At 39.8% G+C, this 26,376-nt stretch overlaps 2 protein-coding genes across 4 annotated transcripts in view; one reads left to right on the top strand and one right to left on the bottom strand.

The window, feature by feature from the left end:
* The first annotated feature begins 685 nt into the window (after nt 1–685).
* Nucleotides 686–14,995, top strand: Hpgds (hematopoietic prostaglandin D synthase). Of its 2 annotated transcripts, none has more exons than XM_042701689.1 (6): nt 686–1,064; nt 5,243–5,384; nt 6,502–6,594; nt 7,266–7,375; nt 11,272–11,370; nt 14,639–14,995. In XM_042701689.1, exons 2-6 carry the CDS (start codon nt 5,252–5,254, stop codon nt 14,801–14,803), a joined length of 600 nt encoding a protein of 199 aa, XP_042557623.1. In that variant the 5' UTR covers nt 686–1,064; nt 5,243–5,251; the 3' UTR covers nt 14,804–14,995. The 2 variants fall into 2 exon arrangements, with proteins under 2 accessions (XP_042557623.1, XP_042557624.1); XM_042701690.1 differs by lacking the exon at nt 686–1,064 and adding an exon at nt 3,702–3,742.
* A 3,544-nt stretch (nt 14,996–18,539) lies between these two features.
* Nucleotides 18,540–26,376, bottom strand: part of Smarcad1 (SWI/SNF-related, matrix-associated actin-dependent regulator of chromatin, subfamily a, containing DEAD/H box 1) — a 58,319-nt gene continuing 50,482 nt past the window's right edge. For both annotated transcript variants that reach the window (XM_042701687.1, XM_042701688.1), the window contains exons 22-24: nt 25,127–25,309; nt 23,341–23,450; nt 18,540–20,310 (exon numbers count right to left, since the gene is read on the bottom strand). In XM_042701687.1, the coding sequence (XP_042557621.1) occupies nt 20,249–20,310; nt 23,341–23,450; nt 25,127–25,309 (355 nt within the window). In that variant the 3' untranslated portion in view covers nt 18,540–20,248. The remainder of the gene's footprint in view (nt 20,311–23,340; nt 23,451–25,126; nt 25,310–26,376) is intronic.

The raw sequence follows: 26,376 nt of genomic DNA on the forward strand, positions 1-26,376 counted from the left end.
GGATTAAAACACAAATTTCAAAAATAGGTAAGATAGGTATGTGCTACTAATTTATAGAAAGATTATGAACAATGTATGTTTGAGTTTTCCACTCAGGGTTGATGTTAAACAATATAGCTCTTCTTAGAATGAGCATAAACAAATGATAGCAGAGCATGCAAATTTAGAGTCCTTGTGAAAACATGAAGTAGGAGCGGATACCAATTAGGACCGTTCAATTATCAACTATTCACCAGCACCTATAGCATGCATGACATTCTTCTTAGCCTCAAAGAAAACAAGTGTCAGCTTTTGGGAGCTCACATTCCATGGGAAAAGACAAATAAAATAAATACCATCAGGTCAGCTACTGCAGTGAGGAACACATGGTAAACAATACACCTGTTGGAGGTGCACCTGCTTCAGGTGTGGAGGAAGAGAGCAAAGCCACCTCCAACGACCTTTTTGAAAGATAGAAGTGCTTATCCTTAAAGAAGATATGATGAGATGTGAGTTTTCTCCCTATTCAGAAGCCTGTACAACTGAGTATAATTAGCATGTTCTTTCTTGCAAGCACCTGTGACTTGGACTTTATCCTGTCTGCAAAAGGGTTGGATTAGTTATTTATTTAAAGTGTGTGTGTGTGTGTGTGTTTGTATGTGTGTGTGTATGCATGCACACTGGTACTGGGGCTTGAACTCAGGCTCTGCATGATGTCTCTTAGCACTCCAGCTAAAGACAGTGCTCTACTCTTTTAGCCACAGCTACTTCTAACTTCATGCTGATTAACTGAAGATAAACATCTCATGGACTCTTCTGCCTGGGCTGGCTCCAAACCATGATCCTCAGATCTCAGCCTCCAAAAGGAGCAAGGATTTTGTAAGCCACCGAAGCCTGGCCATTTATACACAGAGATTTTAGGAAATGTGAAGCAGAACTGTTGGCCAGGCACATTTCATCTAGGAAGTGAAAGAAGAAAGTCACTTCCTCTCTTATTAGCTTGTGAGAATCGTCTCATGAAACCACAGTGCTGCCACAAAGCCTGGGACAGAAGATTCTAGAGACTCCACAGAGATACAGCACAAGTAAGTGGTACCGTTGAACCTCTGTACAGATAGGTGGTGAGATAATCTTCCCTCTTCAGGTTTTATTTTTTGTTTGTTTTTGTTTTTTTGGTTGGTTGTGGGGCTTGAACCCTGGGCTGTCCTGAGTACTGTCCTGAGCTCTTCAGCTCAATGCAAGCACTCTACCGCTTGAGCCACAGGACCACTTCCTCAGGTTTTATTCTTACAGCTGTCACATCCTATGATTGAGTAGTGAGCTAATAATACCATTTGGAAATCAAAATGGTAAAAATGTAAACTGGGGAGACCATAATAGATCTCTTCAAGTGGATGTGAACAGAGAAAACAGTCATTACTGACAGGAAAAAAAAAATCCAATCCCAGTCAGAGTTTCTTCCAGAACTTCCCAAAGTGAATTTTCAATATATAAAGCAGTATAAAATGTTACTTCATGATAATTTTTTGTTCTTTTTAAAACTAAGGATTTTATTTGTGGTGTGTTCTTTCATTTTAAAATACATTTTATTGACATGTCCTATGTTTAAGAATTACATTCTATCATTGTTCGCTTTTAAAGTTTAGGAGATGTGCCCCAGGTCAGAAATTATTTTTAATGATCCCACTTGTTTCAGTTCTAATGGAGGAAAGTATTTAAAGTGATATTTTGTTGGGATTTGTTAAAAAAAAAACAAAAAACAGAGATTCCCTGCTTGCTAGTTTCAAATCAAACATCCAGTGTTTGACTGAAATCTGTAAACAAAAGTTCTTCTATTTCTCTCTGAAAATTTGACACTAACAGTGTAGCATTTCCAGGAGTGAAATAGAAATGTGCAAGGATTTTGGAAAAGGAGAAAAGTCAGAATTTTACCATAGTTGTTGGGGAGCTCGGGAGTGTGTGTGTGGGGTGTGTGTGTGTGTGTGTGTGTGTGTGTGTGTGTGTGTGTGTAGGGGGGGTGGGGGGTGCGGGAGTGACAAACTGCTGTTACTTGAGGTCAATCTGGTCAATGTGGACAGCAGTGTCTCTCATGTAGGGTGGCCAAATCCAGCTTTTGTCTTCAAAATACCGAGTGCATGTATGCAAACCTTAGTGCAAGGATTATTCTTTATAGCATTGTATTTTGTGTGGGTTCATCAACATATAGCAAAGAAGAGCTGTCAGCAAACTCACAAATAATCTTTGTTTTTATACTTCAGTCTCTTAGATGGCACAATTATTAGGCAGAATGGAAAAAAAAAATCTGTGTCTGGAATTCCCAAGTACATTTGAGTTCCCAAAGTCTTTGATTTAAAGATTAACAACTCAGTTTGGCCAGTGTTTTGAAATGAATTGTAAGACAACTGTTAGTATTTAGTTTTTATGTGCACATGTTCTGCCTATCAGGACTATTCTAAAAGCTCTCTCTTATTTTCAATTCTCTGACATCTTTATTAAGATGTTTGAAATAGAAATTAGATATAAGCCTCCTTTGCCTGAGAATCAGACTTGAATTGTTATTTTTTTCTAGACTCTACTGTATTTTTATAGCAATCTATAGATGCCAGTTTTAGTCAAGATGAAACATTGGTTTAGTCAAAATTAAATGGATTATATCATGCTAATTTGTATTTTATCCAGGGAAATTTTAAAATTGCTTCCGTGATTGAATGTTCCTATTTATTTTTGTTGTTAATCGCCTACAATAGTAATGTCATACAAATTTTAAAAAGAGCTATAAGAAATGTACTTATTAGCTTGCTCATGTAATTGTATGGTATTTTCACAATAACAAAACTTATTAATAAAAAAATAAGGAAAAAAAAGAGCTAGAAGCCCAAAAGAATGGAGTACTCAAGATAGAATTTTTCTTTTTTTTTAAGATAGAATTTTTCAAAGACATTATTGTTTCCAAGAAAAATAGAAAATTTCCTAACAAATTTAATATATATGAAAACTTCAGTCTTCTGCTTTTGTGGCTATATTCCTGAGTATGTGTATCTGTATGGCAAGCACTTACCACTCAGAGTTTTCAAGTTAGTCATTTATTCATGTGTTCTTCCATAAACTGGAAACCTTACCTTTCAAATAGCATTCTATCCACAATTTTTTTTTGGGGGTCCAGTCGTGGGGCTTGTACTCTGGGCCTGGGCGCTGTCCCTCAGCTCTTCAGCTCAAGGCTAGTGCTCTACCACTTGAGCCACAGCACCACTTCCGGCTTTTTTCTTTTTGCTTATGTGGTGCTGAGGAATTGAACCCAGGGCCTCGAGCATGCAAGGCAAGCGCTCTACCTTCCCAGCCCTCAAATAGAATTCTAAAGGGAATCTTTATCTCTCTAGTGAGGCAGAAACTTCATCTGGCTTTGGAGAAAACAGCCCAGTAGTTCAAGTGTAGAGGAGATCAATCTACTTTTTGTTTTTTTAATTTTATGGTCTGGATTGTTTGAGGAAATACGTGCATTTTTCCCGATAAGAGATTCTAAACATGGGCCTCTTCAATGAAGTGCTCAGGAAATAAGAGACCAACAGGTCACGGGCGTGCCCCTGGGCTATTCAAATCCAATTTAGGCAAATCACAGGTGAATATCCTGTATGTTATTCTTGTGTTGCTTATCAGACAGAGGGAGGCTTGATATTCAAACCTTTGCCTTACCCAGGTGTCGGTCGGTGGCTCACGCCTGTGATACCAGCTACTCAGAAGGCTGAAATCGGAGGGTCCAGCCCAAGTAGAAAGTCCATAAGATTTTTAATTCCAATATACCACCAGAAAACCAGAAGTAGAGCTGTGACTCAAGGTGGTAGAGTGCTGGCCTTGAGCAAAAAAGCTTAGGGATAGCACCCAGGCCTTGAGTTCAAGCCTCATGACCAGAAAAAAAAAGAAAGAAAAGAAAAAAGTAACTTTGCCTTTATTTCTTTTCAGATACTACTAAATGCGAATACTAGTCATTTATTTAGGATGATTATGTTCATACTCATAAGTAACATTAATCTAGAATTTATTTTTTAATGTCTAATTTAAAAGTTAAATTTTCTGGAACTGTTTGTAAAAGGTAAAAATCAACTTTTCCTCCAAGATTTAATAAAAAAAAAAATCACCTCTACAGCCATGTGCCCTTTAATGGATATCTAATTACCAAAACAATGTTTTGGGTTTTTTGTTTTTGTCTTTTTGGCTGGTGGTGGGGCTTGAACTCTGGGTCCAGGCGCTGTCTCTCAGCTCTTCAGCTCAAGGCTAGTGCTCTACCATTTGAGCCACATTCCACTTCCGGCCTTTTCTGCTTATATGGTGCTGAGGAATCAAACCCAAGGCCTCATGCATGCAAGGCAAGCACTCTACCACTGAGCCACCTCCCCAGCCCCCCACAATGACTATTTTAACTGATTTCTTTACATGAATAGTTGTCATACCATTATGATCATATTAATATATTAGATTCACAAGGTCAATTCTTGTCTATAGTAAAAGAATTCAAAGTCATACCTGCCTACATTACTTAATGAATCTCCAAATCTACATCCATACCCTTAGTTTTAAACATGTGCTTTGAAATCCAGGGAGCCTCTGTAAACTAGTCCAAAGATGCCAAATAAATACGTAGAAGACTTGAATTTCAAATTCTCAACTGCCTGACCAGTACAATATGCATATTCCAGTGTAGATCCTTAAAACCTGTTCATAAACAGTAGAAATTAATGTAAAAATGTATATAAAATCACAGAAAACTCATAAAATTATAATGTATTCGCAGTTCTCTCTTCTTTCTCTGAGAGACAGGGGAAAAGGCTCACCATCTTCCCATCCCAACACAGGTCCCAAGATGGGGTGGGTTTGTATGATGCAGGCAACTTCACAAAACCTGGAATCCACAAAACAAACAAAATGGCAAAAGAGCTGGGCAAGGAAAACTCAGACTTCTAATCCTAGCTACTCAGGAGGCTGTGATCTGAAGATGGTGGTTCAAAGCCAACGCAGACAGGAAAGTCTATGAGACGCTTATCTCCAATAAACTACTCAGAAAAAGCTAGAAGTGGAGCTGTGGCTTAAGCAGTAGAGTACTATATATTATTACTAGATCGTGACTTACTATTTTTGTTTCAAAATATCCTCTGGTATCTCTTGTTATCTCACAAGATGCTATAAAGTTTTCTAAAAAGCCACTAAAAGAAATGACTGAGCTATGTCCAGAAGTCTGTTAAAACATTTTTGCTCTTTTTTGTCTTTCCAGCATTAAACCATGCCAAACTACAAACTGATTTATTTCAATATGAGGGGGAGAGCAGAAATTATTCGTTACATATTTGCTTATTTGGACATAAAATATGAAGATCACAGGATAGAGCTAGCTGACTGGCCTAAAGTCAAATCAAGTAAGTGGCACATGTAATACTCACATTCACATAGGGAGTATGTACTTGCACAGCCTTTCTGCCTTCTTTAAGGAAAGGGGGGGAGGGGAATAAAGGGGTTTTGATCTCAAGCAGATTGAAAATTTCCCTTTCAGTTTAGAAGTAGCAGGAAAGGGAAATTAAATGAATACCTATGACCTAGCAAACTTCCTAATACTAGAGGAAACACAAAGACACACCTGAGTTTTATAACCAGTTTTAGAACTGACTGTACATCCAGTCATCTAATTGTCTTTAGTCTTACAAGATGTAAAGAGTGCATCAGAGGTGGCCAGCTGTCCCTTTTAAGAAGAAATAGCTGGGGTGGGGGGAGCGGGGAGGATGGGGGGGCGGGGGGAGGATGGGAAGGGATGGGAAGGGGAAACAAAGGAGGAGGCTACAATGCTTGATAAGAAATGTACTCATTATCTTGCCCATGTAATTGTAACCCCTCTGTACAGTATTTTCACAATAAAAAAAGAAGAAGAAGAAATAGCTGGGCACTGGTGGCTTATGCTTATAATCCTGGCTACTCAGAAGGCTGAGATCCTGAGGATCTTGGCTCAAAGCCAGCCTGGGATATGAGAATCATATCCTCAATAAACTATTCAGAAAAACCTGGAGTGGTGCTGTGGTTGGAATGGTAAATCACTAGCCTTGAGCAAAGCTCAGGGACAGCACCCAAGCCCTGAGTTCAAGCCCCAGGACTGGCACAACACACACACAAAGACTTTAAAGTCACAATATTTTCCCACAATTACCAGTAGAAATGAGAGTGTGGTAACTCTTGGTTCTATTATAAAACTGATTCTTAGCAGGGGAGGCGGGGGGGTTGGTTTTTTTTTTTCTTTTTTGATTGTGAGGCTTGCACTCTGGGCCTGGGTGCTGTCCCTCAGCTCTTCAGCTCAAGGCTCGAGCTCTACCACTTGAGCCACAGCACCACTTCCAGTTATCTGGTGGTTTTATTGGAGATAAGAGTCTCACGGACTTTCCTGCCCGGGCTGGTTTGGGACCTCGATCCTCAGATTTGAGCCTCCTGAGTAACTAGGATTACAGGCTACAGCCATCAACGCCCAGCTGATTCTTGTTTTATTTTAAGCTCTTCCATTTGGCAAGATCCCTGTTTTGGAAGTCAACGGACATACTCTTCACCAGAGCCTCGCAATAGCAAGATTCTTGGTAAAAAACAAAGGTAATATGTTTATTATGTTCAAAAGTCTGGGCAACTGATAAACTACATGATGTTTATTCAGTATTCTTTAAGAAACAGTAATATTCAAATCTACAGAGCAAATAAAATTGAAGTAAGTAGTAGAGTAGTATAAATGTCCTATCTAAATTAGTTTAACTGTGTCAGGTGGCTGTGGTTCACACATAACAATCCTAGCTGCTCAGACCTGGAGGATCTTGGTGGTTTTTTTCCCTTGTCAGTGATGGGACTTGAACTCAGGACCTGGGCACTGTCTCTGAGCTATTTTTTGCTCAAGGCTGGTGCTCTACCACATTGAGCCATAGTGCCACTTCTGATTTTTCAGTACTTAATTGGAGATAAGAGTCTCAAGGACTTTCCTGCCCAGGTGGCTTTGAACCACGATTCTCAGCCTCCTGAGTAGCTAGGATTACAGGTGTGAGCCACCAGTGCCCAGCTGGAATATATATCCTTATTTCACAAAGAAAAGATGATGACCGCATAAGATGCTAATAAACGTGGTCTGTGAATAAGGTAAGTGAGAAAGGGAACAAACAGGTGGATGGAAGCTGGACCTCTGGAGAGTGCTGGTCCTATGAAGACACTTCCTATTTACCTTGCTGGTGTTGGTCAGTTGGTGTCGGTCAGGTGGTCAGTTGGTCTCTACTCCACAGATCTGGCTGGGAAAACAGACATGGAGCAGTGTCGAGTGGATGCTATTGTGGACACCTTGGATGATTTCATGTCTCGTTTTCCTTGGGCAGAGAAGCAGCAAGATGTAAAAGTAAGGCAATCCATTTACTATTGATGCTATGAAGCATACACACTGAGTTACAGACACTGTGTTAGGTACTTTAGAAAGTTGAGAAAGTTGTTTCTCTACATAATATGTAGGTTTAATTTTAAAACTATCCAAGTTAAAATTTGAAGCAAATTTGACTCCTCCTATCAGCTCTTCTCCAGATGTTTCTTTAGGATATGTCTATATTTTATTTCTTTTCCCTTTTTCCCCCTTTGCAGTTTCTCATAACCCGGGGCTTGCTAGGCCAGTATTGTCCAGCTGAACCAAGCCTCCAGCCCTTTTTGTCCCTGGTTGAGGTAGTCTTCTCATTTTTTGGCTCAGGCTGGCCTAAACTGTGATCCTCCTGTTTTATACTTCCCACCTTAGCTTGGATGACAGGTATGTGCCAACATGCCCAGCTATTAGACTCTTGAACTTTATGCCTGGGCTGACCATAAATCACAGTCCTTCCGATCTCTGCCTTCTGAGTAGCTACACTTATAGGCAGGAGCCACTACAATTGAATGCACCTCCATATTTCTTTAGCATACATACATATGACTTTGATCCATCAATTTGAGTTGGTTTTGTTGAACTTCATAGGGTAACGATGAGAATTTATCTCTTACATAATCCTTTCTTCTATTTCCCTTTCTCCAAACTCCCCAAATAATTATATCAAAACATGTGTGGGTCTATCAATATTCCACAATTATATTAGTATTTCTGTGCAAATTACATTGTAGTATACTATGTTCTACTAATGTTTTCTTTCTCACTTTTCTACCTCAAAGTTAGTCCCTGCATTCTTTTCCTTTTTCTTAATTTTTCTCACTGTGATTCCCAAGTCTGCACACTATTTATAGGTTCTCAATTTTCCACAAGTCACCTAATATTTCCAGTCTTTTGTTGGAGCTGTCTGGGCTGGAGACCTCTGGCCCTCCAGGGCCTGGCTCTCTGGGCAGGTTTTTTGCACAGCTTCATATTGAACTTCCTTCCCCTGATGTCTCAAGCATTGCCTTTCTCTGGTGACAGTCCTTTGTCCTAGAAGCTGGCCTCTTTTCTTGTATATGCCCCCCGCTTACTGTGAACCTGTCCTCTAGAATTCCAAAAGTGAAAATGAAGGGTGACCCCAGGCAATAAGGCAAGAGCAGGGATTTGGAGCCATGCAGCTTCCATCTGGTTTGGATGTCCTCATATGTGCTCTACAGGCATTGTCCTTAAAAAGTATTTATTATTATCCTGAGCAAACTCATAAAGAACAATGCCCTTGCATACCTCTTACAACTTGCCAGAGCCAAGCAAGCGCACTTTATCGTAACTCATGGGAAGGCAGGAGGTGTTGTGAAACAGGACCAGTAGCTACAGACTAATTAGTCAACAATCCTTGCCCCCCCCCCCCCCCCCCCCCGCCCCTGCACAAGGGAAATCAAGTTCTGCATTTCGGCTCTTGGCCTTTCTGAAGTGGGTTCAGTTGCTGCCACCTTCTGGTCAGGTAAGGATGGAAAAGCAGACAGGATTGATTCAGTAAGGTGACAGTAAAACATTCCTTACTAGATGTGTGTAGGAAAAAAAAAAAACCATCAAATACACACAGCAATTACACATGTTTGATTAATGGCAAAACATACCTGTGGTCACTGATCACCGCCGTAATCGGTGAATCTGCAGTGGGTGCCACTTTGCGAAAGCAGTGCATCTGTATTTATTCCCTTACCCAGGAGCAGGGTGGGGAGGGGTGAGCCGGACAGAGGGAATTCTAATGGTCCCATTCCAACACTCAGGAAGGCTGATAGTGTGGTTATAAAAGCAATGCTTTAAAGAACCAAACCTTCCACAATACCTAACATCCATTTGTTAGTATACAATGACATCTCAGCACAAAAACACTTCCTTTACAATTTTCTGGAAGCAGAAACAAGAAATCTTTGAATCCGAAGTGTACAACAGCTGTCTTAGATTGATCAGGAAACATATTGTTTTATTTTATTTTTGTCAGTCCTGGGGCTTGTCAGGCCTGGCCACTGTCCCTGAGTAATTTTGCTCAATGCTACCATTCTACCACTTTGAGCCAGAACTCCACTTCTGGTTTTCTGGTGGATAACTGAAGATAAGAGTCTCATGAAGGGCTGGGAAGGTCGTTCAGTGCTTGCCTTGCATGCATGAGGGCCTGGGTTCGATTCCTCAGCACCACATAAGCAGAAAAGGCCAGAAGTGGCGCTGTGGCTCAAAGTGGTAGAGTGCTAGCCTTGAGCTGAAGGACTGAAGGACAGCACCCAGGCCCAGAGTTCAGGCCCCATGAGCACCAACAACAGCAACAACAAAAAAAGAGTCTCATGGACTTTGCTGCCTGGGCTGGCTTCAAACTCCGATCCTCAGATCTCAGCCATCTGAGTAGGTTTAGAGGTGTGTGTGTGTGTGTGTGTGTGTGTGTGTGCCAGTCCTGGATCTTTAACTTGGGGCCTGGGCACTGTCCCTGAGATTCTTTTTCTTGAGGCTAGTGCTCTACCAGTTGAGCCACAGGGCCACTTACAGCTTTTTCTGAGTAGTTTATTGGAGATTAGAATCTCATGGACTTTGCTGTCTGGGCTGGCTTTGAACCTCGATCCTCAGATCTCAGCCTCCTCAGTAGCTAGGATTATAGGTGTGAGCCACCAGTGCCTGGCAGAAACTTAATTTTTTTAAATTTGTATTGTTGTTATAAAGGTGCTGTATCTAGGGATTACAATTTAATGTCAGGTAATGAGTACATTTCTTTTTGGAGAAACATTTTCTTAACAATATATACTCAAGAGCTGGGAATGTGGCCTAGTGATAGCGTGCTTGCCTAGCATACATAAAGTCCTGGGTTCAGTTCCTCGGTACCACATAAACAGAAATATCTGGAAGTGGCACTATGGCTCATGTTGTAGAGCCCTAGCCTTCAAAGAAGCTCAGGGACAGTGCCCAAACCCCAGGACTGGCTAAATAAATAAATAAAATATCATATTTGCTCTATATTTAATGACAAATAAATTTCTTCTTTATAGTATTTTGGAGCATGTTCTTTCAAATGAACCTTGAATAATAATTGTGTTGTTTACCAGTTACATTTTACATTGAGATAATTCACCAAACGTGTAAGGAACTCAGACTAAAGGAGCCCATATTAGCACAGATCTTTTACCTGGCACACTGCACAAAAACACACTTTGGTGTCCTTGAAGCTATAAGAATGCACACTAGAACAGAATTAGCAGGCAGGCAGGCACATTGAGAGTTTAGGAGAGATGACCAGCAATAGCAATGCCCTGTTCCATTCAAATCTCCCGATTCTAGCTCTGCTGGGGAACCGTGCGGGTGTCTTTTTGTTTCCCACAGTGCTAAGTTCAGCCACGCTGTGGGAAGGACAAAACATTTCTGGCTCCCTGGGCCTCGTCTCATAGATTCTATGCACACAGGATTCACTCCAATGCTTCATTTAAAACTATAACCAGCTGGATGCCGGTGGCTCACACCTGTTATCCTAGCTACTCAGGAGGCTGAGATCTGAGGATCATGGTTCAAAGCCAGCCCAGACAGGAAAGTCCATGAAACTCATCCCCAGTAAACCACCAGCAAACCAGAAGTGGTGCTGTGGCTCAGGTGGTAGAGTGCTAGCCTTGAGCTGAAGAGTCAGCTCAGGGACAGCGCCCAGGCCCAGAGTTCAAGCCCCATGACTGACCACCCCCCAAAAATGACTAAGGTCTAGAGAATATCAGATTTCTCCAAGATATCCCAAACATGAACAAATAAAGAAAACTTGTAACTTTTTATTCCTTTCTTCTCTCATGAGAGAGAAAACAATGAAAAACTGACTTCCTTTTCTAATCACTTCCTTTTCTTATAATTTTTTAAGTGATGTCTTCTCTCTCTCATAGGATCAGATTTTCCAGGACCTGCTGACTCATGATGCACCTTGCCTTCTTCAGGATTTGCATGCATATTTAGGGGACAAAGAGTGGCTTATTGATAACTCTGTGAGTATGTTTTACATGTTAATATATGTATATATATACATGTTAATATATATAACATAGAACACACACACACACACACACATATGTTAGCCAGGCAATGGTGGCTCAAGCGGTAGAGCACTACCCTTGGGCACAAAGAGGCTCAGGATCAGTGCCCAGGCCCTGAGTTCAAACCCCAGGACCAGCAAAAAACAAAAACCTATGGTAGCTGGGCACAGGTAGCTCACACCTATAATCCTAGCTACTCAGGAGGGTGAGATCTGAAGATCGCCATTTGAAGTCAACCCAGGCAAGAAAGTCTCTAAGACTCTTATCTCCATTTAACCACAAAAAGCCAAAAATGGAACCATGGTTCAAGTGGTAAAGCACTACCTTTGAACACAGAAGCTCAGGGACAGTGCCCAGGCCCAGAGTTCAGGACCAAAGAAGTGCAAAAGATAAATATACCTATATTTTAATAAAACACTAAACCAAAATTTTATTGAAAGAAAGTATTATTCATATGGGGAGGAATGAGTTATACTGTAGAAATAACAAGTTAACCCTTTTTATTGTTCTTTAGTAGATTTGACCTTGGAATCGTACAATGTTTTATGAATTATATAACAACAATTTATAAAAAGCTATCCTAAGGGCTAGGAATATGGCTCAGTGGTAGAGTGCTTGCCTAGCATGCATGAAGCCTAGGTTTGATTCCTCAGCACCACATAAACAGAAAAAGCCAGAAGTAGTGCTGTGGCTCAAGTGGCAGAGTGCTATACTTGAGCAAAAGAAGCTAAGGGATAGTGCCCAGGCTCTGAGTTCAAGCCCCAGAACTGACAAAAAAAAAAAGAAAAACTATCCCAAAATTGAAAAGCACAGTGAAAGAATGAGCCAAAGCATGTGAAATAGCTACAGAGAGTATGTAGAGAATACATAATTTCAACCCATATTCTATTAGTGAGGAACTATTCCCAAAATTACCATAATTTGATTATACACCTCAAGACAGATATTCATGTAGAACAAAAAATTAAAACTATACTCCATTCTCAGCAATATTTCTGGTGGTATCATTTTTATAATATTATGTCCATTATTGTGAGCAGAAAACAAAGGAGTTGTGTTGCTGTACTGGGTCTGCGGTGTAGAAGCAGGAGATAGAAGTGGAATCTGTGAGGTTCAGCTGATACCCTAGCCCTAGGTTGAGCTGGAGGGGGACAGTACACACTCATGATGCTTGTCATCTTAGGTTGTGGGGGGGGAAAGGTGTGTGTTTGTGCCAATCCTGGGACGCGAACTCAGGGCCTGAGTGCTATTCCTGAGATTTTTGTTTTTTTTGTTTGTTTGTTTTTGGGTCCGGTTGTGGGGACTGAACTCTGGGCCTGGGCGCTGTCCCTCAGCTCTTCAGCTCAAGGCTAGCGCTCTACCACTTGAGCCACAGCGCCATTTCCGGCTTTTTTCATTTTGCTTATGTGGTGCTGAGGAATCAAACCCAGGGCCTCAGGCATGCAAGGCAAGCGCTCTACCACTGAGCCATCTTCCCAGCCTCTATTCCTGAGATTTTTGTGGCTAGAGCTCTACAACTTGAACTACACTCCCCCCACACACACTTCCAGTTTTTTTGGGGTGGTTAATTGGAAATAAGAGTCTCACTCCCGCAGGCTGACTTCAAACTTCAGTCCTCAGATCTCAGCTTCCTGAGTAGCTAGGATTAACGATGTGAGCCACAGGTGTCTGGCACACCATTTGTCTTTGAGGCAATGATAAACCCAGTAGTCCTGAGCGCTCTCATACCCAGTTTCTAGTTTAAGTATTAAAAAGAACCAGGGATTCTTGGTTCTTACTAGTCTCAACTTGGAAGGGGAATATAAAGAATGAGATGAGTAGACCCTGTCACTCCCGAAGCAAACAACAGCAAATAAGACCAGAGAGGTAGCAGTGTGACTCAGGCTTCCTTCAGCCAAAGACTGGACAATTCAAACTCTGATAAGAATATCAACAATAATGGAATGAGATAACTCAAAATAAATGTCTATAAAAGTTTATGACATTCCTTCCCCACACACACACACATTTGAGCCCCTGACTTACCTGTCACATCTTGTTTCTGTATTAGGGATTGGACTCAAGGCTTTGTGCTTAGGTGGTAAATGTTCTATCGCTTGAGCTATGTCTCCAGTTTGTTGTTTTTATTTTTGTTTTTTGATATAGGGACTCATTGCCCAGGCTGGTTTTGAACTCATGATCTTTCTGTGTATGTGAGATTACAGATGTGTACCACCACGCCCAGCTTACCTGTCACCACTGAAATGGCTTCACTTTATGAGTTTCTCATTTCACATTTCTATCACTTGTTATGTTCTGTATATTTCATTTGTTTTCTTCCAAGATAAAAGCCTGGAGTTGAAGACGCAGCCCTGAAGTAAAGTGCTTGCCTAGCCTATGAAAAGTACTACACACAAACAAATAAGCCACATCAGAAAAGGGGGTTGCAGTTTGCTCTCTAGTCAATTCTCCAATACTTAGACCAGTGTGTGGCACACAGCAATTCACTGATAAATATTTCTTGGCTAAACCCTGACTCTCATAATCGATGCTGCCACTTGACTGATAGATGGCTAGAAACAGCCAGGCAATCACCTTCACTGAATTCCAAACCCACACAAGGCTAAGAATAACTCAGAATTGAATTTCTCTGTTGGGTCTATGGTCGTTTCACCTGAACACACCCAATCTCATCTGAATTTCTCTCGTTTACAAATATGAATGCAGAACCAATGTAACATCATACAGTTTAATCTCTGGTCATCACCAGCATCTGGTGGCTGATCTTAGGATTCTACTAATGGTCAGGAAAATCATTTCTCCTGATATTATACATGTTACTCAAAAAAAATTTACTTTCACTGGGAGCCGGTAACTCACACCTGTAATCTTAGCTACTCAGGAAGTGGAGATCAACAACAACAACATTTTTTTGTTTTACTTTCTCCTATACAACTTGTAGTCCTGTACAACTATTAGTCATAGTGGAAGTATGGCGTTACATACCACTTAGATTTATATCCTATGTACACTCAGCTTCTATACTAAAAAAGAGTTTTTCTCAGTTAAAAAGAAATTACCTTTTACATTAAGAAATTAAAAAGCTGGAGGAGTGGCTCAGTGGGTAAAGCGGAAGCAGCAGGTATTGAGTTCAAGTCCTAAAAAAAAAAAATTACAAAGTTGAGGTTAATTTAGATACTGGTATGTTCAAAATCTAATAGTTTTCCATTGCCTTTAATAGGTAACTTGGGCAGATTTCTATTGGGAGATTTGCAGTACCACACTTCTGGCCCTGAAGCCTGACTTGCTAGACATGTACCCCAGGCTGGGGGCATTACGGAAGAAAGTCCAGGCCATTCCTGCCATCTCTGACTGGATACAGAGAAGACCCCAAACCAGACTGTAGCTCTGCCATGCCTCGTGCAGGCTCCACCGTTGGCAGACATGGGTCCCCCACCAAATGAGACAGCCCCACCTGCCTGACGCCCACATCTACCCACGCACCCACACCGCCTGGCTGACTGATGCCTGTTCCTCTCCCCACCTCCACCTCAGTTTTTGCCACATTTTGCTTTAATAAAGAAGTATTTTGTTTCCAGTACCTGTATGTATACACACACACACACACACACACACACACACACACACACACACATTTTTCTTTGCTTTGAGAATAGCATGCTCCATTTCTAATGGAAGAAAAGTAGTTTAAGATAGATGGAGACTTTACTGACTGGTTCCAAGAGGCATAAAAGCTTTAGTTCTTCCCAGCTCCCCCCTACCCCCCCCCAAAAAAAAACTGGTTTGGACTTCAGTGGCCACAGCACAAATAATTACATTCATAATTGATCCACATAATGACCAATCATGTCAGGGATTGGCAACTGTATTCCTGTTAGGATTCACAGACAGGGAAGTATATAGTTGTATTTGCCTGCTTTTTACTAGTGATAAAGCCATTTGACATTTAACCAACATAGATAATATAAAGAAGGAACTCACTGGGGCTGGGAAGTTAGCTCAGTGGTAGAGCGCTTGCCTTGCATGCCTGAGGCCCTGGGTTCGATTCCTCAGCACCACATAAGCAAAAAAGAAAAAAGCCGGAAGTGGCGCTGTGGCTCAAGTGGTAGAGCGCTCGCCTTGAGCTGAAGAGCTGAGGGATAGCGCCCAGGCCGAGTTCAAGCCCCACGACCGACAAAAAAAAAAAGTCAGTAAGACTATTACTTTGATTTAACTAGGAAGAAGCTGGAAGTGGAAGTGTGGCTCTAATGGTAGAGAGCTGGCTGAGCAGGCAAGCTAAACAAGTGTGAGTCCCAGAGTCCAAGTTATGGAGTATGCGTGTGCATGCATGTGGGTGTGCACATGCGCGCACACACACACACACAAAACAACAGCAAAAAGCAAACAACAAAACATCAAGAAAATTAGAAGACAATAGATTGTGAGAAAATATTTGCACATTTATCTGACCAAGAATGTTATTGAAAATATACAAAGAGCTATGAAAATTGAAAGACTGATAAAGTATCAGCAAAGCACATGAACATATACCTCACCAAACAAGACATGCAGATGGCAAAATGCAAAGAGGTGCCCAACACCGCTCAACCAGGGATCTGAAATTAAGATGAGATGCTGAACACCTATTAGAACAGTGAAGATCCCAAACACAGCCCTAACTAAATACTAGTGAGGATGGGAGCAAGTGATTTATTGCTGACGATGTGAAATGGGAACTGGTTTCTAGAATTCAACAACAGTCTTGCTGTGTTATCTAGCAATCTAGGAGAAGGGGAAGCACAGAAATGGAGGAACAAAGGGTGAACCAATTCAATGGTAAAACCCACTGGACACTATGTTGGAAATGAACTCAACAACTGGGGGAGGAGGGCAAGTCAGGTGGCACTGTTCAAAAGGAAATGTGCTCATTACCTGACTTACGTCACTGTAATTACCATTGACTTACCACTCTGCACATTACTTTTACAATGAAATTTTAAAAAAATAGTTAGGTTACATGCATTTTTTCAGCGCAGGGATTTGTAACCAGGGCCTCATGCTTGCTTTGCTTGGCTGGTGCTCTAACCTTAGAGCCACACAGCCAACTCTGCTTTTTGCTAATTATTTGGGAGATAGAATCTAGTGAAATTTTCTGCCTGGGCTGGCCTTGAACAATGATTCCTAAGTAGCTAGGAATAAAAATGTGAGCCATTGGCTTAAATCCATTACAGTTTCAGCTACTTGATATGCTGGAGAAAGTGAACTATGGAGACAGTGAAGATAGAATATTGCTAGGTTAGTGAGGAGGGAGGGTGACACACACTTTTTGAGCAATGGAACTATTTGTGTCATCCTATTATGGCAGATACATAGCATTCTTGCAAGTTAAAATTCAGAATGAAGACCAAAATGGAACTTTGGATGACAATAGTGTCTCAAATAATCCCATTGGGACATCAGCCACGAGTAGGAATATCCAAGCAAGAGTTTGAGGCTGAGCCCAAGCCCCACTACCAACAGTAAAACGATTATTAGAGATGTTCCCTCTGCTGGATGGGCCCCATTTGCACCTGACAAGTTGGCCAAACAGCTCCCAGGGCATCCATCCTCTGTGTGGCTGAGAAACTTCCTGCACTAGTTTTATAAGCCGGTACTCTGATGAAAACTTGTATCCATCAACTTCCCCCAAACCAGAAGAAATAATAAAGCTTGAACTGAATTTTCACTCTTGGCACTCTTGGGCGCAGTTTGAAGGATTCTGACTATTGAGGATGGTCAGGCCTGATTCACATAGACATGGTCAATATTCATGGAAACTCCAAACCATTTTTTTTTTTTTTTTTTGGTCGGTCGTGGGGCTTGAACTCTGGGCTTGGGTGCTGTCCCTGTGCTCTTCAGCTCAAGGCGAGCACTCTACTGCTTGAGCCACAGCACCACTTCCAGTTTTCTAGTGGTTTATTGGAGGTAAGAGTCTCACGGACTTTCCTGTCCGGGCTGGCTTTGAACCACGATCCTCAGATCTCAGCCTCTTGAGTAGTTAGGTGTGAGCCACCGGTGTCCAGCACCACATTCTTGTTAAGGATTGTCTGTGGTTCTAACCAACTCCCACACAAATAAACACTATGGTAATAAATTAGCATTTGTACTTAATAAAATTCAACTACCAGCTACTGCTGCTTCATTATATGGTGAGAGAAAGAACACATTCACCTGGCTAAGTCTATTTTCTCAGCAATGGCACCCTACATTTATAAACCAGATGTTTTCTGTAATTTAAAAATGTGTGCTATGGGCTGGGAAGGTGGCTCAGTGGTAGAATGCTTGCTTTGCATGCATCAGGCCCTAGGTTCGATTGCTCAGCACCACAAAAGCAGAAAAAGCTGGAAGTGGTGCTGTGGCTCAAGTGGTAGAGCACAAGATGAGCTGAAGAGCTGAGGGATAGCACCCAGGCCGAGTTCAGGCCCCACAATTGACAAAAAAATAAAATAATAAATTAAAAAATAAAGATAAGGGCTGGGGATGTGGCTCAGTGGTAGAGTGTTTGCCTAGCACAAGGAGCCCTGGGTTAGATTCCTTGGTACCACAGAAGAAAGCCTGAAGTGGCGCTGTGGCTCAAGTGATAGAGCACTAGCTTTGAACAAAAGAAGCTCAGAAGCAGTGCCCAGGCTCTAAGTTAAAGCCCCATGACAAGCAAAAATAAATAAAAATAAAAACATATGCTAGAGCTAAAAAACCAAGAACTCAACCATAATTAATATATAAAAGCTGATATCCAAGAACCTTGTATTGTTTTTCCCCCAGGGAAAACATGAGAGTACTTTTCTATGTGTACATTTTAATGTAAATAGGCTTTTATTTGGGGTTTGGGAAAAAGTCCTTAAAGGAGTAATATTAATACTGAAGATTAATGTAAAAAAAAAAAAAAGGACAATGCTCTAAAAATTGACTTCATTTGCTCTTTACTGGTAACAATACCATGTTTACTGACACCAGCCAAATGACGAATACATCCTAATCGATAAGTCTCAATTGTTTTGACAGTTAATATTTTAAGAATACAAGATGATCTCATTTCCCTCAATATATTTTTAATGGTAAAGAAGAAGGTTAGAAACTACTGAAAAGGGTATAAAAATACAACATGATCACAAATATCTTTATTAAACCCAAGACATAATAGAGCGTTACAGGGAGAACCCAACTACATTTCATTAGAGAAAATATGGTTATGACATCCAACAACAACAACAACCAAAGTAGTCTATTCTTGAAGATACATTAACACAGTAGCGTCAGGAGAAATCTACCATGTGACTTTGAAAGGGGATCTATGTGATTCTCATACTGTGCTGCAGCAGGAGGTAGTATTGACATTTGCAATTCCTTTTAGCCCTATAATGTTGAAATGTATCAATGTATTCAGTACACCTTCAAGAAGTCTTCCGACAAGTCAGTAACATTGAAAACAATCACTGTGAGATCTTCATTCACCTTCTAAGTTAAGAGTTTACCTAACATCTTAGCAAGTTAGGATGTCCTTTCAAAAGTAAGAGCTCCAATAATTAACACATCCTTGATTTATAAATTAAATTTATTTATAATGATATTTACATAATACAAATAAAACACATGAAAACTCACAAGTTACACAAAGAAACCAATGTATAATAAAAACAGCAATACAGACTGACAGGCAAAAATTTAAAGAAAGTTTTTAATAAAGAGTTAAATATCAACTAGACAACTCTTTCTTTATATCTTCTAAATTTCACTTTGTCACCCACATTTAATTGGAATTGAGCAATAGCTCTCTTGTTAGGTGCTCCTGTACTGGAAATTCTGGAAACTGGCAAATTACATTTTGCTAGAAATTTTAGTGACCTATTTCCACACAGTACATAATGCTGCCTCAATATGAAGTCACACCCAGTGTGCTGTGAAGTGGAGTAACTTTAGTATGTTCTGCCCAACATTTTGTTGGTCTGTGACTTCATGATAATAAGGAGTATTTCAGAGAGGAAGAGAACTGGAGCAGTGACTGGGCAACAGTTTCAAGAGAACCGAAAGCCAGGAATTAGGAAATCAATCAAAACATGCACAAAGACAGGCAGGGTTAAAACGCACCATAGTGCAGTTGGGAAATGAACAGAAGGAATTAATCCATGGAGCAAGGTAAGGGCTTCTTTAGTTAGTATGCAGTGGAAAACAACTTTGTGCCTAGCCAAACAAATGCATTCTAACAGAAGTACATACAGAGAGGACCTGGGGGATGTTAGTGGATGGAATGCCACCTTTAAATTCAGGCTGAGTTTTGCTGACATTGGTGAACATCTGCTTTAAAAAAAAAGGAAAAAAAAATGAAGGCTATATAACCTACACTGCTGCACAGTTCAACATCATAAAAACTTCAAATGAGACAAGCAAAACCAAGACGAAAGCATTGTCAAATAAGGCACATGTAAAAATCTACACACATTATCCAGTGAGAGACAATATATATATATATTTGGAGGTAGAAATAATTACAAAAATACTGACATTTCTAAAGCATTAGCATATTTGTTACAAACAATCACCAACTAATCCCCATTCAGAAAACTGCTTTGTAAAATGATTATTCAATGTCTTCAGGACTATGTATTTGTGGCTTTTTTTTTTTTTTTTACGAAATTTCATTGAGCATCTGGAGAATTCAGTTTGTGGCAAAAAATTGTCCATACTATGAGAAATGCAATATGGAAATTATAAAAAGTTACAAATGTTCATAAGCCCCATGGTCATCATAATGCAAATGTCCTTGAGTGCACCCAGTTGATACTCCCTCCGCAGTTAGGACGTCAATACTGTCCTTTCACAGGCCCATGGACGCCTTTAGTAACGTGGCTATATCGGCCGGCATACTCCCTTCGTCGCCTGCAGGTCAGAAAGTGCGTTAAAACATTTGTGAAAGCAGCGTTTCATTTTGCATTTTATTTTGTCTTGGTGAACTCCTATTCATCTTCTAATCATCTCTTTGCTTCAGTATCATTCCATTAAAACTTCTCCCTTCCCCACACATGCATTAAGGTTATCTCCTCTTCACCCACTGCCAGTATAACCTAAGGTTTTTCTGATTTGGTACAGTCATATGGAGATGTCTAAAGATACTCAAAAAGTTTGGATCGTATCATAGTCACACAGCACGTTGGCATCTCTCATGTTTACTACAAACAAAACATTTATACAAGAGAATGGGGATAACAATGATAGTAGAGCCTCAGAATCCTTACCAAACAAAAAGTAAGGAAAACAAGAAGGTGGACATGGACAGAGTCCCACAATAGGACTTGCTCATACACAGAAACAGGGTTTTGAATACCAGTTGAGGTTTACTGCAATCAAGATTTTCTAAGATGTAAAAGCACTGAGTCATAAACAAAGGCATATAGAATCTAATCAGTCTTGATTAACTCAATTAAGCACTCAGGTTACTTGAAGATGGACTTATTTACTGGTTATGTACAATGACATGTACTAACTTAAATACTTTGAGACTTGCTGTACATCTATAAGCTATGAATAATTTCATAAATTAGATGTGGCTAAAATACAGCACAGCCAATTAATCACTTTTGCATGAACATACAGTACATCCCATTCAACATAAAATTATAGAGTACTTTTTTTTGGTTGGTTGTGGGGCTTGAACTCTGGGCTTGGGCGCTGTCCCTCAGCTCTTCAGCTCAAGGCGAGCGCTCTATCACTTGAGCCACAGTGCCACTTCTGGTTTTCTGAGTCGTTTGTTGGAGATCAGAGTGTCACAGACTTTCCTGCCTAGGCTTGCTTTGAACCGTGATCTCAGACTCCTAAGTAGCTAGGATTACAGGCATGAGCCACTGGCGCCCAGCCAGAGTACTTTTTAATCAATGGTTCTATTGCCTAGAAATGTCATGTGTATATGTACAATGACACAAAACACCATATAAACTCTAAAGGAATTTGTTGATAGACTTCAAGCTTGTCCACGGACAAAATGAAACCAAGTTGACACTTGTCCAAAGCGTACAGACACTATACTAGGAGAAATGTAGGAATAGGAAAGGAATAAAGAGACTCTTTTAAATAAGGTAACACCTTAAAATTTGTGGTATAAACTGACTAGATCCTGGTTTAAAAAAAAAAATTGCCTGGTGCTGGTAGCTCATACCTGTAATCTTAGCTAATCAAAAGGCTGAAGTCTGAGGATCATGGTTCAAAGGCAGCTTGGGCAGGAAAATCCATGAGACTCTTATCTCCACTAGAAAATCTGAAGTGGAGCTCTAGCTCTAAGTGGTAGAGCACTAGACTTGAGCAAAATAGCTCAGGGATAGCACCTAGGCTGTGAGTTCAAGCCCCACAACTACCACTATGCCCCTCCCCCCAACACACACACACACACACACACACACACACACACACACACACACACACACACACACACACACACACACACACACACACACACACACACACACACACACCATACATACACACAATTATTAAAAGAACTGGAAGAAATTAGATTCAGACATTGTATGACAGAACCTGGAAAATTACTGCTAATTTTCTTACATGGAAAAATGGCATTATGGTAATTTAGAGGAATAGGTTAAAGAAACCTTATCTCCAATGCAGCAGTAGTACTCACTAGACACTGTGTGGAAAATGAACTATGCAACTCATGAGTGGGGACAGGAGGGAAAAACTGGGAGTGAAGGGGTGACACTATCCCAAAAGAAATGTACTCAGGGGCTGGGAAGGTGGCTTAGTGGTAGAATGCCTGCCTAGCATGCATGAAGCCCTGGGTTTGATTCCTCAGTACATATAAGTAGAAAAGGCCAGAGTGGTGCTGTGGCTTAAGTGGCAGAGTGCTAGCCTTAAGCAAAAGAAGCTCAAGGACAGTGTCAGAGTTCAGTCCTCAGGACTGGCAAAATAAATAAATAAATAAATAAATAAATAAATAAATGGAAAAGTACTCATTACCTTACTATGCACCTGTAACCTCTGTGTATATCACCTTCATAACAATTAAAATCTGCAACTAATCAAAAAGTTGAAGTGAAGGTGTGTGTGACTAAAGTGGTAGAGCGCTAGCCTTGAGCAAAGAAGCTAAGAAAGGACCTAAGTTCAAACAGTTTCTTTCAATAAATACTGGCTAGTCAAAACAGAATTATTGGGCTGGGAATGTGGCTTAGTGGTAAAGTGCTTGTCTAGCATGAAGCCCTGGGTTGGATTCCTCAGTACCACATAAACAGAAATACCTGGAGGTGGCACTGTGGCTCAAGTGGTAGAATGCTAGCCTTGAGCAAAAGAAGCTCAAGGACAGTGCCCAGGCCCTGAGTTCAAGCCCCAAGACTGGCAAAAACAACAACACAAACCAGAATTATATAAATGTCATGGTTCTTGATAAATGATCATAAAATACACTGATTTTTTTTCAAACTTTAAATTCATACATATTACTTACAGAGATGTAAACCATAAAACTGTGAAAAAATAAATAAAATTGTGAACAAAATTACATCCAAATGGATAAATTTCATTTGAGATAATCTGATATTGGGGTAGGACAAGGAATGGGCAAGACTAATTTCCCCCAACCTGCTTATATCACCTCTCTCAAAACTGATCTTTGGGGCTGGGAATGTGGCTTAGTGGTAGAGTGCTTGCCTAACATGCATGAGGTCCTGGGTTCGATTCCTTAGTACCACATCAGGAAAAAGCAATAATAAAATTATCTTATAAACCAAACAAACAAAACTGATCTTTGATACTGTTGTACTTCTGACAAATGTCTGCTCACCTTCTATTTCACTCAAACTGCATACGTGAGTTAAGAACTCATTCTTAAGAGTTAAGAACTCTTTCTTACCTTCTTGAAAGGCTAATTTATGTGCTAATGAACATTAACATTCAACAGCTTACCTTCATCTACTGTAGTCATGTCTTGTTCTAGTTTCAACTTCTGCTGGTTAATTTTTAGCATGGATTCTTCGATAGTCCCTTGGCTTATTAATTTAATAACTAGTACTTCTCTAAAACAAATTCAAGATATGTCCAATGGTTACGAAGTTATGTGGATATATGTAAACCACACCTAACAGTTCAATAAGAATAACTTGAAAATTAAGGGTAAAATACTTCAACGTAAAATCTTTTATTCCAACTATTTGAGATGCCATTTTCTGAGATGCTAACTTTTAGAAGTCCTTTATTATTGATCCAAGAGACAAAAACACTATTTCTATTCTATTGACAAAAATTTATTACAAGAGTAGAAATTTAGCTTAATGGTATAGTGCTTGCCAACATTCCTGATGCCCTGGGTTCAATCCTTAGCACTGAAACAAAAAACTACTGCAACAAAGAGTTCTATGTTTAGATAGAAATTACACATTAAAAAAGAAACACGCTTCTATAAGGTCAAAAAAATCTTTGTATAGTAAGACAGTAAATGAAGTACAAAGCTCCACAATAGGACTTGATGAATAACCAGTTTCCAATGAATATCTACCACTGTCTTTTGGAAAGACAGTGTCAGCTGCTTATATATGAAAGCAGAGTTGAGCTGGGTGCTGGTGGCTCACACCTGTGATCCTAGCTACTCAGGAGGCTGAGATCTAAGGATCAGCTTGAAGCCAGCCTGGGCAGAAAAGTCCATGAGACTCTTATCTCCAATAAACTACTCAGAAAAAGCCTGAAGTGGCGTACTATGATGGCTCATGTGGTAGAGCACAAAGAGGTTCAGGGACAGCACCCTGAGTTCAAGCCCCAGGACTGGTCCCCCCCAAAAAAAGACAGTAGAGTTGAATTACAATCACTCTCCCCTCTTCATAGTGTTATGATTCATATCAAAATTAATTTTCTTCTAAAATTACCTACAACTCAATCCATTTCCTAACTGGTTACAAAGTGACCAAATCATACATCTACTATGAATGAAATGTATATATTTTGAAGCATAATCTTGCTCCTTAGCTTGGCAGGCCTGGAACTCTTAACCCACCTGAACACTGGCATTGTGAACATGTACCATCACCAACATACCCAGTTACCAGGCAGTTCTGTCCCTTAAATAGTGTAAAAGTAACTCTTTTCAATTACTGATTTTCCAAGGGGCTAGATCATTAACAATAAATACTTCATCTCCATAAACTATTTGGTTTGAGAATGGGAAATTTTGTTATCTTTACTAAAGAATGGATAGTTAAAACAGTGCTCAACATAGCTAGTAGCAAGTATATCATTTCTAGATGAATATGGCTATTAATTTCTAAACAATTCCAACTCAACAAGGCAAACTGAGATATTTTTTCCCAAGTTGACAATACAGCTAGTTTCCAAAATTCAAACTATACATATATACATTTTATACACACACACAAAAATACACACATATAGCATAATATGCTGCTATTATTGATTTTATGTGTGTATATTATGCATCAATACCTATTTGTTTCCATTCACACAGGGGTAAACACTATTAAATATGTAAGGTTTTATCTACATGTGTTTGATTACAAAACTATTTTCTAAATAATGAAAATTTTATATGTTTGTGTGTGTGTGTTTATATATATATATCAGGAGATTCACCTTGCTGAAAAAATTAAAACCAAGGTAAAACATCCAACACACACAATATTCTAATACTCTATACCAACGAAGCTGGCATTTGATTAAAACAAATTCAACCAAAAATACTTACTTTGTCTGGCCCACTCGATGGCATCTATCTTCGGCTTGCTTGTCATTGTAAGGATTGCAATCAATATCATGAAGTATAACAACATTTGCTGAAGTCAGATTTATTCCTAATCCACCAGCTTTTGTTGACAAGAGAAACACAAAGATATCCATGTCGGTATTAAACTCATCAATTAGATGAATCCTATAAGATAAATAGATTAAACCTCACTAAAAGATACGAAATGTAATTAAGATGGAAAACAACATATCATAGGGGAAGAAACCTGAGGTCAATCAATTTAATTTCTTGGTACACAGTTACTTTCCTGGAGCCTCAGCACTGAAGGACATTCTTAAGTTACCAACTCTTTACTATTGCTCTCTCAATTCATTATGACTTTATTCAACCATTCAGAGTTGATTACAATTTGTAAAGGATTGTTTAGTTCTCTGATGACTTCTGATTTGTCTACATGGGATTCATTCAATCGTTAATGGTCTTAGTTTATCAGCCCTTGAAGGTTGACAATACACTTGATAAATCCAGGACTAGAAAATTACCCTACATTGGTCAATGCATTCTCTTTTGGCATATTTTCTGCTCTTATGCTAATACAGCAGAGAAAAAAATTACTAAATTATTAAAATTAACATTATAATGGAACTTAGTCACTTTAGAAAAGACATCTCTTGACTTTTAGGGTAATTTTATAATACTTTAAGGAACATCTTTAACTGGGTCTCCCTATGAAGCCCCGGCTGGCCTGAAACCTAATATCCTCTAGCCCCTACAAGTATGACTCCAGCATCTGAAAGGCTGAGGCAAGAGGATCTTGAGTTCAAGGACAGCCTAGTGAGAACTCAAGGAAAAAGGAAAAACAAAAACAAACAAACAAAAAAAACCCAACAGGCCAACAAAAACAAAAAAATAAGACAAAAGACTTCGTTTTGGTCCGAGACAGGAATTGAGTATCTGACACTTTTGCTCATTAGGTGGTGCTCTACCAACTGAGCTGTACCTCCCACCTCAACAAAAGACTTGAAAGAAGCTAAGTAACCTTAAAAATCATGTCTTAGATAAGGTTTAAAAGAATTTTTTTTAATTTAAAAAAGAATTTAAAAAATTTTTAAAAATTCATGTTTTAGATAAGCTTTAAAACTTGAGTAATTTTTCTTTAAAAAAATGAACTCTGGGGGCTGAGAAGGTGGCTCAGTGGTAGAGTGCTTGCCTTGTATGCATGAGGTCCTTGGCTCGATTCCTCAGCACCA

This window comes from Dipodomys spectabilis, unplaced genomic scaffold, assembly GCF_019054845.1.
Source record: "Dipodomys spectabilis isolate Male_0828 unplaced genomic scaffold, ASM1905484v1 ptg000297l, whole genome shotgun sequence".
Taxonomy (NCBI): Eukaryota; Metazoa; Chordata; class Mammalia; order Rodentia; family Heteromyidae; genus Dipodomys; species Dipodomys spectabilis.

Bases quoted from the DNA above. Each gene is read 5' to 3' on its own strand.
- Hpgds (XM_042701689.1), top strand. From the start codon at position 5,252: ATGCCAAACTACAAACTGATTTATTTCAATATGAGGGGGAGAGCAGAA. The intron at 5,385-6,501 runs GTAAGTGGCACA...TTTTATTTTAAG, and splicing joins CTGGCCTAAAGTCAAATCAA to CTCTTCCATTTGGCAAGATC. The intron at 6,595-7,265 runs GTAATATGTTTA...TCTACTCCACAG, and splicing joins ATTCTTGGTAAAAAACAAAG to ATCTGGCTGGGAAAACAGAC.